At 38.3% G+C, this 13538-nt stretch overlaps 1 protein-coding gene across 2 annotated transcripts in view; it reads left to right on the top strand.

Moving 5' to 3' along the window:
* The window catches only part of creb5b (cAMP responsive element binding protein 5b), an 84994-nt gene extending 71462 nt beyond the window's left edge, over nt 1–13532 (top strand). For both annotated transcript variants that reach the window (XM_051132485.1, XM_051132484.1), the window contains 4 exons: nt 5777–6094; nt 8321–8548; nt 12410–12518; nt 12877–13532. In XM_051132485.1, the coding sequence (XP_050988442.1) occupies nt 5777–6094; nt 8321–8548; nt 12410–12518; nt 12877–12896 (675 nt within the window). In that variant the 3' untranslated portion in view covers nt 12897–13532. The remainder of the gene's footprint in view (nt 1–5776; nt 6095–8320; nt 8549–12409; nt 12519–12876) is intronic.
* The last annotated feature ends 6 nt before the right edge of the window (nt 13533–13538 follow it).

Here is a 13538-nt window from a genome sequence, read left to right as displayed (position 1 = left end):
CAGCGTTTTCTTAACGGGAAGTGTTTTGCATGCTGCAGCAGACAATGGTGGGTTATTACTGCTGTATTGGCAAGGTTTAGGATGGCTTAAGATGCGGGTGGGTGAAAACAGCGTTAATGCCAGTTCAGGGCAGCAGTAAGGGTGGGTAGGTTAGTGCTTGTGCATTTGGCAGCAAGTGTGTGAAGGCAGAAAGCACTGGCAGCTTCAGCAGGGAGGGATGGTACAGCTTGGTTTGGAGAGCTGAAGCGCCAGGAACTTATCAAATTTATCAAGTTTAAGTTTTGTTTTGGTAAATAGCAACTAGAATGATTTAGAGAATAAAACATCTCAAAAAAAGACATCTTGCAGGTTGACCAGCTTGAGAAGAAAGGGATGCTGTGCTCTGGTATGTGCCTTGGCACTCACGTACGGTCCAGCTGGATATGACTTTCAGAGAGTGAATGTGCTGCCTGTTACAAACACACGGCTCTGGACACTTGCCTCTCTGACCGACAGCATCTGGGGTGTGTGGGAGAACAGGAGCATGGCAGGGACATGCCTGAGTCTTTTCTGTCATTCTTTTGGATCTGTTGGTGGAAACTTATGGGATTTAAATTACTTAAGGTTAATGTTTTCCTCACAGGGTGATCATATGTATTCTTTTTCCCGGACATGTCTTGGCTGGGATTTTTTTTTTTAAATTGCCTGAAATGTCCAGTGATTTGGCTTTGTTTCCCTTTGTTTTCACACTTGCTGAAGGTGATGACTTAAAATTAGTTTGACCAATAGCATGCACGCATTGCATATAATCGACCAATCGTGGTGTGCGAGAAGGTGGGATCTACAGAGAGCGGTCAAAACAATGTAATACGTGTAAATATAATGTATGAGGACTATAGAGAGCATGTAGAAAGCCATTCTCATTTTAAGGGATTTAGAAATCCCAGCCAAGACATGTCTGAGAAAAAGAGGATGTATGGTCACCCTATTCCCACAATAAAAAAAGTACACACATACAAAAAGTACATAAAATATGTGTAAAATGACGTAGATTTGCATGAGACGAAGCTTCAGTTTGTATTGGTAGTTTAATACAAACACGTTGTGGGTTTTTATTTTACATGGAGTGGGCTGCCTCAGAAGGCAGCCATTTTGAAATTTACAGTGCCTTGCGAAAGTATTCATACCCCTTTATCTATTTTCACATTTTATTATGTTGCAGCCATAAATTCTTTAAATAACATTTAGTCTGCACTCCATACACCATGATGACAAAGCACAAAACAGGTTTGTAAAAACTTTGCAATAAGTATTCATACCCTTTCCTGGGACACTTCAAAATGAGTTTAGGAGCATTCATATTGCTTGTAAATGTTACTACACTTCGAGTGGAGTTAACCTGTGGCAAATTCATCTGAATGAGTATGATTTGGAAGGGCACACACGCATATCAGAGCAAAAAGCAAGCCCTGAGGAACTGCTTATAGAGCTCGTAGACAGGATTGCATCAAGGCTCAGATCTGGGGAAGAGTTCAGAAAAAAAATTCTGCTGCATTGAAGGTTCACAGAAGCATATAGTCTCCATTACTTTTAATGAAAGAGGTCTGAAACAATCAGGACTCTTCCTAGAGCTGGCCTCCTGGCCAAACTGAGCAACTGATGGAGAAGGGGCTTAGTTATACTGGTGACCAAGAAGCTGATGGTCACTCTAGTTGAGCTGTACAATCATTTATGGAGATAGGAGAAACCAACAGAAGGACAAACATCACTGCAACACTCCACCGATCTGGGCTTTATGGCAGTGTGGCCAAACTCAATCCTCTCCTCAGTGGAGACACATGAAAACCCACTTGGAATTTGCAACAGAGCACCTAAAGAACTCTTAGATTGTAAGAAACAAGATTCTCTTGTCTGCTGAACCTCAATTCCAAGCATCATGTTTGGAGGAAATCAAGCACTGCTCATCACCTGCAGAGTACCATCCGATCAGTAAAGTGTGGTGGTAGCAGCCTCATGCTGTGGGTCTTTTTTTTAGCTGCAGGGACCGAGGGACTCGTCAGAAGAGAAGAAAACCTCAAAGCACCAAAAAACTGAGACAGCCTTAATTAAAACCCAGTCCAGAGCATTCAGAACCTCAGACTGGGCAGAAGGTTCACGTTCCAATGGGACAATAAGCCTAAGCACACAGCAAGAGTGACTAATACACAACTTTGTGAATGTACTTGAGTGGCCCAGCCACAGCCTGGGCTTGAACACGGTCAAACATTTCTGGAGAAACCTGAAAATGTCTGCCAGCCTCCATCCAAGCTGACAGAGCTTGATAGGTGAAGAGGTAAGGAGAAGAATAGCAGATAATTGCCAAATGCAAATGTGCAAACCTTGTCGCATCATACCCAAAAAGAGTTGTAAAGGTGCTTCAACTAAGTACTGAGTTAAGGGTGTGAATACTTATGCAATGTACTTATTTCAGTTTTTTATTTTGAATAAACTTTCCAAGTCATCACAAAGCTGTTTTGTGCTTTGTCATTATAGTACATGGGGTGTGGATTGATGTGGGAAAAAAAAAAAGTAATTTAAAGCAGTTTAACATAAGGCTGCAACTTAAAAATCATGAAAATATGAAGGGGTATGCATACTTTTGCAAGGCACTGTAACCAGACCACTGATGTGATAATTACAGTATCTTAATAACTAGTTTAAGCTGGTTTAAGCTGATGTAAGATGTTCAGGTGCTGGTCCTAAGCTGGTCCTAAGCAACTAGTTCCTCCTCAGGGCCAGCTCATAACCAGTTTAAACCAGCTGCCATGCTTCAAAACATACCTAACCAGCATATGCTGTTTTTTTTTTTTTTTTTTTTTTTTTTTTTTTTTTTTATCAACAGGGAAATGTTACAAATATGGCAGAAATAGAAACGTTTGGTAACGATAGCTTTGTGGGCAGCGCACCGACATATGGTGCAGTTGTGCTTCAGGTGTCCGGTGTTTGAATCCTGCCTTGTGGGCCTCTCTCCCTCTAGCTTCCTGTCAATCTCCACTGTCCTATCCCAAAAAAAAGGCAGAAAATGTCAATAAATAAATAAATAGAAACATTTGGTTTCTTTTTGAATGAGAGGCTCATGGGCCCAAGTTCTGCTTTAAATAAATTCATTTTTGCTGTTTATAATGAATTCCACCAGAGCCTAATTTGTGTTTTATTTTATAGTTTATTGTATCATTTTATAGCTACTTATTTTTCATTCTTGTTCTGTTCTAAATACTGTTAAATTTAAAGGATTTGTTGTGGAGTGAGAGGAACTGAATAGGCTAATGAGTGTTTAGAATATTTGTAAATGTTTTATTATATTTATCATTATTTAACATACATAGAAATTAATGTTTTTTCCCCCGCAATTACGAGGTTAACGGGTGATTTCGGAGTAATATCAGTTTCTCTTTCATGAGCCTGCTTCCTCTTTTTGGCTGGGTTACATTTCTTTAAAAAGCGGGGCTTTTTTAGGGGTTGTGATATTCAAATGACGATTGTTTTCAGCTGCCACATTTATCAGCGTATGATCATTCGTACGATGGAATCGGCATACGAATGTTGAAGCCATCGTAAGTTTGTGCACTCAGATCTGCGCTCGTTTCTATGTTAGTTTGATAAATAAGGCCCACTAGGTGCACCTTTAAATGTGCGATTTTGTTAGATTTTTTTTCAGTCTTAGTTTCCATGAAGAGATTATCCTTGCTTGACTTCATTTCATGTTTTCTTTCATTTATTTGAGTCAATTTTTTATGTGTGTTTTGTTTATTTTTTTGAACCTCAGACCCATTTCTTATAATGTCAGTCTACCTGCTCAGCTCGTGTGGAAACATATACCGTAGACTCAACACTCTCTAAAAATACTCCTCCGAATTTTTTTTGTTTTTTTTTGCCTTGGCTCAAGTTTAAGAAAGTCAAACTGAATGGACACAGACATACAAGTATATATGAACATGCTTATGTACTTTTTCATTTTTTTCATTTTGTCTACATGCGCTGTCAACAGATCAAACCATCGGACATATTTTGGCGGCATGTATGTTTATGCTTGTGGCTTTTTTCAGACCCCTAAGTTGTCTTATTGAGCTGCCCAGAAAAACAGCTCTGTGAGAGAGAGAGAGCAGTCAGGTAAACATATTTCCAAACACAGACGTGCTTTGAGCGTCTCTAGAGTCATAGACTCCAAGACCAGCCCTGGGTGAAAACTTAAGTAGACCACACGGTTGAAGCAACAGAGCGTAGGCCGAAGGGGAAATGGGCAAATCGGGGGAGAGATTCCCCTGGGCCCTCTCGCTGCCAGACCCGCACCGCGCTGGGCTCGTTCTTCAGATGAAGCTCTTAGACAGTGACGACAGATAGTGGAATAGTGTGTTTGGGTGTGTAAGAGGGTGTGTAGGTGTGTGGGTGAGAGGGTAAATAGGAGTGACAGGCTTAGTTCGGACATTCATGTACGTCACAAAGTGGGCGAGCAGGCGCATTTAATCTAATGGAAAAAGTAGGATCACTCACTTGTCAACTCACTAGACAGCCATGTTTTCCCACGTTAGGTGAAATTTAAATGAATCAGTGTTTTGTCTTGGTTTTCAGGTGATCACCCTCAAAAAATAAACACATTTTCTTTGGATGCAAAATTGTATAAGAATAAACCTCATTCAATTTATTTCAATTTATGCTTAAACAGAAAAAATAAATACTGTTTTCCAAGCAAAAACTGTATTTATTTATTTACACAGTAGAAATTCTATTTAAAAATAAACATTGGTTTCCAAGCAAAAACTATTTATTTATTTATTTATTTATTTATTTTTACAGTAGAAAGTCTATCTATCTATCTATCTATCTATCTATCTACAAAAAATATATATTTTTTTTTTGCAGTAAAACTATCTATCTATCTATCTATCTATCTATCTATTTACAAAAAATATGTATTTATTTATTTTTCACAGTAAAAAATCTATCTATCTATCTATCTATCTATCTATCTATTTACAAAAATATTTATTTATTTGTTTGTTTATTTAATCTATCTAGATAGTATATAATTGTATATAAACAAATGTCATTAAATATATTTTTTATATGCTCAAACATTGGAAAATAAAATTATTCTTTAACCCTTCAACTGTCACTCCCATTTTTTTAAACAGACATAAAAATGCACTATCCAGACTTTCCGAACTTTTATAATTCATAAATGAAAACATTTTGTAATATGATTTTGATGTACATTTTCTGTGATAATGCAATGTCTGATTTTAAAATGCCTTTCAAAGGATGAATTTAGAGATTTTAAGTTTTGAACTGATATATAATTTCTTATGATTTCTACTGCGTGTTAGGGGAAAAGGCAACAAAGAAAGTCTTTTGTGACAAAGGTCAGAACTCATGTTATGATGTAGATTTTTAAGTTGCACTCTTGACATATTAACCTATTACTTTTCCTACATAATTTCTGTCACAAAAATATGGTATGGTAAGATATCTATTTAGGAGTCTTAGACCTTTCCAACGATGTATAGTTTGTCATGATTAGATTAGGATGTATTTGTTTTATGGTGAAGTAAACTTAGATGTCCCACCTGGGGGACGGTGACAGTTAAAGGGTTAAGAACACAGTTTTTGCAGTGTTCACAATATGGCCCCCAAATGCTAATCAAAGTGCAGGTGCATTTTTTGTTTAATGGACTAAATAAAATGCTTTTTTTTTAATGGAAAATCTAAAACTTGCTAGTCATAATGTTAATATGTACCATTTTCTCCATTTTCTAATCAGAGACTGAAAGCTGCCCTTGCCCACCATCCAGGGGGCATGGCGAATGGCAGCATGAACTCCATGGGTCACATGATGGAGATGATGCCATCGCGGCAGGATCAGGCCGCTCACCACCACCTGCACTCTCACCCTCACCAGCACATGCAGGGCCCACCCCACGGATACCCACACCATGCCCACCACCACCCCAGCCATGCACAGAGCGCCCATCACCACCCACAAAGCCACGGGCACCACAACTCCCATCCGCCCCACCTGCACCCTGCACACGGACATCAGACCTCTCCACACCAAACCATGCACTCTGCTGCTTCACAGGTACTGAACTGGAGTGAGATACAGCTGTTCTAGTGAGCTCTAATGATAATGTTCTAATGATGCAGTATTTGCAAGTACAGGCCTGGGGCACAGTAGACGATTTTAAAACCATGGGAGACCACAGACATGAAGATAGTTTCAACCGATTTTTAGCCTAGATGATTCAGTTAGACCGCGAGACCACACACTTGTAGATTGTAGGAACGATTTCACAGTGACACGAGATCTCACAGAGACTCGAGAGATTAAACATGATTAGAGAAGAAAAACACGTGGGGCACAATCGACGTTGTCAGCTGGCTCTCCTGGCATGCATTCTGTTGTACAGTGAAAAACAAAATACAAAAAATGGGTGATGTTCTCTCTCAGTATTCTACCTTTGTGGCATGTTTGTGATAGCTATAGAAGCATGCGACATCCTGGTGGTGACACTTGCTCACTCTCATTAGCTATAACATCAGAGGCAGGTTAATCAAGGGTTGTAATTATATTTAACATGTTTGATATTTACAATTTGATATTTACGATTTGGGAGCAGTTAAATAATCTTAATGACACCATAGAGGATTTTTGTTGGACAAATGATCATTCAGGTGTGCAAATCGGGCTTGAAAATCAGCCTTAAAACCATGGCCATGCATGGCCAGCCCTAAGCTTTAACTTTGTAAGTTTACTCGAGTTAAATTAAGAGAGTGAAACAAAGTTCCACTGAACTGGGGCCATGTTGTGAACATCTGCCAGTAAAAAAAAAAAAAAGATGATATGAATTATATATATATAATATGCATATTTTTAATGTAAAAATTAAAAGTAATTGAAAATATATATTTTTTTTAAAGTCCAGGGTGGTCCTGATATCATAATGACAATAAATAAATAAAAATAAAAAATATTATCTCATTAAAAGAATGACTTTTTTTGAAACAGAAAAATAGAAAAAATGAACAATTACTTAATAAAAAATAAAAACAAACACTTTTCTTAAAAGTATTATTATTATTAATAATATGAAGATCATGAAGAAATGAAGTGAAATGAAGATCATTTTTGTCTGCCAAATCAAAGTTATGTGGTGCAACCAATATGCAAAAACACACAAAAAAAAAAAAAAAAAAAACTATAGGAAATTATATCATAGAAAGACACCTGCAAACTCACAACTGTGTGTGAAGGTCAATAGGTCAAAATATCTGATATTTTGACTTAATTATGACAATGTAAGGTTAGTTCAGGTTGTGAAATGTCATGTGATGGGGAAAAAATGTAATGTTATTTATGAAATACTTTTTTTAACTTTTTACTTTACAAATAATATGTAAACTGTTTTAATAATTAAAAAATAGCTGTATAGTCACTTGTTCTTCCGAGAGCCTGCGCTACACAAGCCTTTGTGCTTAAAAAGTATACACATTTTTATTTTTCGAAAAAAATGACCGATCGTTTCGCTAGATAAGACCCTTCTTCCTCGGCTGGGATCATTTAGAGCCCTTTGAAGCTGCATTTAAACTACATTTTGGAAGTTCAAAATCGGGGGCACAATTGAAGTCCTTTATATGAAGAAAAATCCTGAAATGCTTTCCTCAAAAAACATAATTTCTTTACGACTGAAGACAGAAAGACATGAACATCTTGGATGACAAGGGGGTGAGTAAATTATTTGTAAATTGTTGTTCTGGAAGTGGACTTCTCCTTTAAGATGACTGAATCCATCTTTTTGTGATTCAGAAGTTCTGCTTTAATGTATTATTAGGCCAAAAACGGGGCCCTGTATACAGTACATACAAACCATCAAAGCCGCTGCATTTTTCCATCGCCTCCAGAAACCTGTAATGATCTAAAGACGGCAAACACGCCAACTGCCAAGCATATGTCAAAGAAGCTTTTTGTAGGCCGTGTGCGCTGGTAGTGGCCCTGTTTCTCAGGGTGTCGTAGAGCATTGGTCCGAGTGGACGTGAGCAGTGGAAAACTGGGCCCTGACACCTCTTTATGAGGGTGGGGCAGCTTGTAAATCACACTGCTGTTTCTCACACCCAGACGTCCATCACAGAGCCACGTGTACAGGGCACATGTTGTTTTAAAGAAAACTCCCAGACAGGAAGTTGCTGGCTAGAAGAGGTCTGAGCGATGAGATGCTAGACAGGTGATTGGCCAGCAGCCAGATGTATGAATCTATGAATAAGATGCCTTAGAGGTGAATTGTAACTTCTGATTTTGTGGTTTTCCCAGTTATCTCCAGCTGCGCAGCAAATGCAGCCGACGCAGACCCTTCAGTCCCCACCACCCAGCGGAGGCCGCCGCAGGCGGGTCGTGGATGAGGACCCCGACGAACGCAGAAGAAAGTTCCTGGAAAGGAATCGCGCAGCCGCCACACGCTGCAGACAGAAGAGGAAAGTGTGGGTGATGTCACTAGAAAAGAAAGCAGAGGAGCTCACCCAAACCAACATGCAGTTGCAGGTCAGAATCACTCATTCTCCCACTTCTCCTCAGCTGAAAGCCTCTGTTCTTAAGCGTTAAAGTGCACTTTGCTTTGGAACACACACTGAGATGTATTTCACACGGGGCTTCGTATTTCACTCGGTATTAGCTTACTCTAGACCACAGAAGCTCATAAACACCCTTCATTTGACAGCTGAAGCTACTGTCGATGGAGAGCAGACGGGGACGCTGTGTGGAGGGCAGGGTCAATGGGTTATTGAGGTCTACAGAGTAACCAGAGCACAGCCAGCTGCAGCTGAATGTGTGGTTTGTAGGCCAGTAAAACCTCTAAGCATCACGGCACATCTCATCTGCGAGAGGTTTCCGGTTGAACGCATCCATTTGGGCTCTCAGTAGACCTTGAATTTGCATGGAGATTTACCTGAAAGATTGATGCTGTGTGTGTAGTTATGCACAGCAAGTCTGTTTTTGGAGGATGTTTGAGTACTAGCCGCAGTTTAACCCAGTCTAAGCTGGTTTTCAGCTGGTCTCTAAGCCTGATTGAGCTGGTGGTCCAGTCTCACCAGATGACATGTGTCTAATGTCCTCTAAAACCATGAAACCAGAACAGCTTGACCATTTTTGTTGGTTTGGGCATGGTTGTCATCCTCATCAGGCCACGTCATTTGCTTTCTGCTTATCTGAGAGAGCTGAGGTTAACCTGTCTTGCTCAAGGCCACAATAGTCAATGGTTCGCTGGTTGCACTTTGTGTGGTTCAAACCTTTCAATTACCAGCCTACATTTTTAACCACTAGGCAACACCACCCTCTTTTCAAAAGTTCCTACTAGCCCTAGGTGATGTAAGGATACTTGTGATATATACACAATATGTAAAATTAAGGAAAAGATTCAGAATATCCATCTGTTCCTTTTGTCCTATGATAAAAACAGAAGTATTTTCGAATATTGATTTTAGATTGTGAGGAAATTCTGATTAATCATCTGTCTACTAAATTGGACATCATGCATCTTTAGCTATATTTCAGCTACAATTTATATTATTACTGACAGTTGAAAATACTTAATCTGCAGTAAGTTTTTTGCTGTAAATAAGTGTATTTGTGCTATTAGTATGTAATTTGCAAGTTTTTGGTGTATGTGTAGAGCTCAAGAGAGGAGCTAGATAGAGAGGCCCACAGGATAGTTGAAGAAATAAGACATTTTTGCATTATAATAACATTTTATGAACGTTTTTTGCAATTTTTTTTTGCAAATTTGTGGTAAGTAAAATCATTCAGTGTGGGGGAAATATAATAGAAATAGAAATAGAGGGTATTCCTAAATTGCATTTGCAATAATTATATGATATTTTTTTAAATAAATATTTTGTATAATTTTCATACGGTTCAAATCATTTAAATTGTGTTTTTTGTGCTCTAAGAGCTAGGGATGTAATGCTTCACTTAACTCACAATGTGATATGACACGTCTTTCCCACATTTTTTTAAAAACAAAATCTGAATTCAGACAAATTATAAATGAAAAGGTGTCCTTTTATTATTATTTCTTAGACAAAATGCTGCATATTTCATTGTGAAATTGAAATGTTTACTAAATTGAAATTTTAAAACAAATCCCAAATCAAATAAATAATAAAAATAAATAAATTCCATCATATAAACAAAACATATCTGAAAGAAACAAAAACAGCAGACGGGCTGAATGAAAATGCTAATTCACTCTCTGACAGCAGGTGGCGCTTATGGAACAGCGGCAATATAGCGTTTCCTTGGTTACTGCTGTAAACAAAGCAGTGCCACGCTCATAAAGTGCTTCAAAACATACAGTGTTATTCTATGTGTTGACGTAATTTTAACTGAAACAGGAAGACCCTTTTTTAAAGAGCCAGTAGCGTTTTGTTTATATCACAGCTTGGGCCAGAGCCGTTGAGCTCTGTAAAGCCAATCTGACAGCATATGGCAGCCACAGTCTCATCCACATTGCCATAAAATATTGTGCCTCTGGACCGGAGCAGACCGTGTATACGCTGTGGCGGTTTGTGTGACACAGTGCGAAACCAAATGGAAAGCATATTTACACTGTCTGAATCGTTCCCTATCCCCTATATATCTCACATTCAACATACAGAAAATACTAATTCTGTGAACAAGTGACCGATTTCAGTCGCCTATTCATAGTGTCTATTAATAGTGTAGGAGGTGGGACGCTTCTGATTCTAGAGAGCATTTGATTGGACAGAAAGTTTAATGAGAAATCGGATCTGATCCGAATTTTTTTATGACGGAAGAAAGTTTTCGAAACAATGTGTAAACGTGACTGACACAACGTGAGGTATTTATTTTTTAACGTGTGAAAATTTCGGACGAAAATTTCAGACTCAGTGTGCAAAACCTTAAGCTTTGAAGCTTATATCTTGTAAATGCAAATTTTGTCATTGTTTTGAAACACACTATCTTATAGATAACCTCAAGGCTAGCATATTCATACTAAAAGCCAAAAAACTTCCATTTGTTTCGCACTAAAAGCCAAAAAACTTTCCATAATGCATTATACAGAGGCAAGATGAAAAGAAATACCAACTCTTCTGAAGGCAATTAGTTCCTCTCAGAGATACATTTGTATTAACGCCCACCAACATTTGTATTGCGATATCGTTGACATCTCAGCCGACTTGAATCATCACATTTTTTTATTGGTTTTCAACCAGCTCAAATTGCATCGTTACATCCCTCCTGAGAGCAATAACACAAAAGAAAAAAATCTGAGGACTGAGGTTGTCATAATTCATGCATGAAAAGGATAAACAGAAACAATATTCAATATTTTTTTTCTTTGATTAAGTAAAAAAACATGCATTCATTGTTACTTTTTTACAGCATTTGTGTTTTGGATTAAATTTTTTAAATTAAATGTGCTTTGGTTGAAATTAAGGTTTGTCTGAAAAAAAAAAGGGTCATATGTTTTATATTGTCAAAAGGCTGAAAAATATTGAGATATAATCTCACCCAGCCCAAGTTCCCACTAACAATAGAACAAAACATGTTAAATGTGTTTGTTTTTCTTTGTTATTGCATAGTTTGCCGAGGTGGGACAGAATGCTCATAGACACCCTGGCACTCCCATAGTCCCACTGTTCAGGCTTGTTTAGCCGTTTGTGAAATATTCACCCCACAGTCACAAACATGGTACCTGTCAAAGCAGGGATTCTTTTCTACCAAGCATCCTTGAAACGCTGCCATTTTTTGTATTGGTTCTGCTGAATCATTTAATCAGATTCAAGAACTCGGTGTGATCAGACGCTCGTGTTTCCCACAACAGTAATTGCAGAGAATTCACCGCCTGTTCATTATGAGGTTTTCTAATGAGACCCAGACTTGTCTGGCCTTTAATTCATTGTGTCTGCTGGGAGGTTTGATGCGACGCTGCCAATACATCCACCAGAGACCTTTTTCCAACATGTTTGTCATAATTATGTTAAGTATTGTATGGTTTATGACAAAAACAGAACATTATAAACATGTGTGCCTTTGTTTAAATTTGTTTACATACTCAGGAACCATAGGGGCTAACTGTCACAAACGTGATTTCCCAAACACGGCTTAAACTTAATCTTAAACTACAAAGGAATTTCAATAGACAATAACTCTTAAGCAGTCAAATCCAGGCAAAACTGTATCCAGGAAACGTTTGTTTTTATCTGTGAAATAATGAGGGACATTTAGTTTTGATTAAGTTATGCTGCTACACACTATGTTTTGTTTTATGTCTGTAGCCAAAGTGTATGACTGGATATTTCACTAGCAATAAGTTATTCAGTTTCTATAAACACTGAGGGATTTTTTGCAAGTGTTTCATGTTATCGTTGTTTTTGTTGGCAGAACGAGGTCACCATGCTAAAGAACGAGGTGACACAACTGAAACAGCTTTTATTGACACATAAGGACTGTCCCATCACCGCCATGCAGAAAGAGTCTCAAGGTTACCTCAGTGAGTACTATCACGCACCCACACGGCCAGAGGTGACGTTATGTAATAACGGATATACAGTATATTGTTTGTAGGCCACACCCACTGATATAGATACTCATGACATTTTTGAAATGTATGGAGGCTGCCACTCCCTGGTTATAGAGGAGGGGAAAAACACTTATTTTCCTAGTCACTGACAAACCAGTTGCCTAGCGGTGTTTATGATGCAGGAAATAGATATATTGTTTCTAGTTTTACTTTGAAGTAAATGTCTTCAGGTCATGTACACTGACTGTCTTTCTAAGTTTTGGATATTGAAATATTCATCTCAGTGTTGTGTTTATTATTTTTATATTATTGTTCTGTCTTCTCATAGGAATCAAGAATCACAAATGAGATCTCTTTGCTATCTGAGTTATGTTTCCTAAACTACAAGTATATGGATGGATGGATGGATGGATGGATGGATGGATTGATGGATGGATAGACAGACTTATGGTTGGATAAATGGACATGGATGGATGGATGGATGGATGGACACAGACATATCATGGGTGGATGGATGAATGGATGAATGAACGAATGGATAGATGGATGGATGGATGAACATATGTTGGTTGGTTGGTTGGTTGGATGCATGGATGGATGAAGGACAGATAGATAGACATATGGATGGATAAATGGATTGATGTGCAGATAGATGGATGGATGCATGGATCTACAAATAGAGAGATGGATGGATTGAATGGATGGATGAACATATGGTTGGTTAGATGCATGGATGAATGAAGGACAGATAGACATATGCACGGATAAATGGATTGATGGCAGATGGATGGATAGATGGATGCATGGATCTACAAATAGACGGACAGACGGATGGATAGATGGATGGATGGATGGATGGATGAACATATGGTTGGTTGGTTGGATGGATGGATAAAGGACAGATAGATATATGGATGGATGGATGGATGGATAGATAAACATGGTTGATTGGATGGATGGATGGATGAAGGACAGATAGACATGGATGGA

This window comes from Labeo rohita, chromosome 16 (assembly GCF_022985175.1).
Source record: "Labeo rohita strain BAU-BD-2019 chromosome 16, IGBB_LRoh.1.0, whole genome shotgun sequence".
In the NCBI taxonomy this organism is placed as follows: domain Eukaryota; kingdom Metazoa; phylum Chordata; class Actinopteri; order Cypriniformes; family Cyprinidae; genus Labeo; species Labeo rohita.
This window is presented reverse-complemented; position numbering and strand designations above follow the sequence as displayed.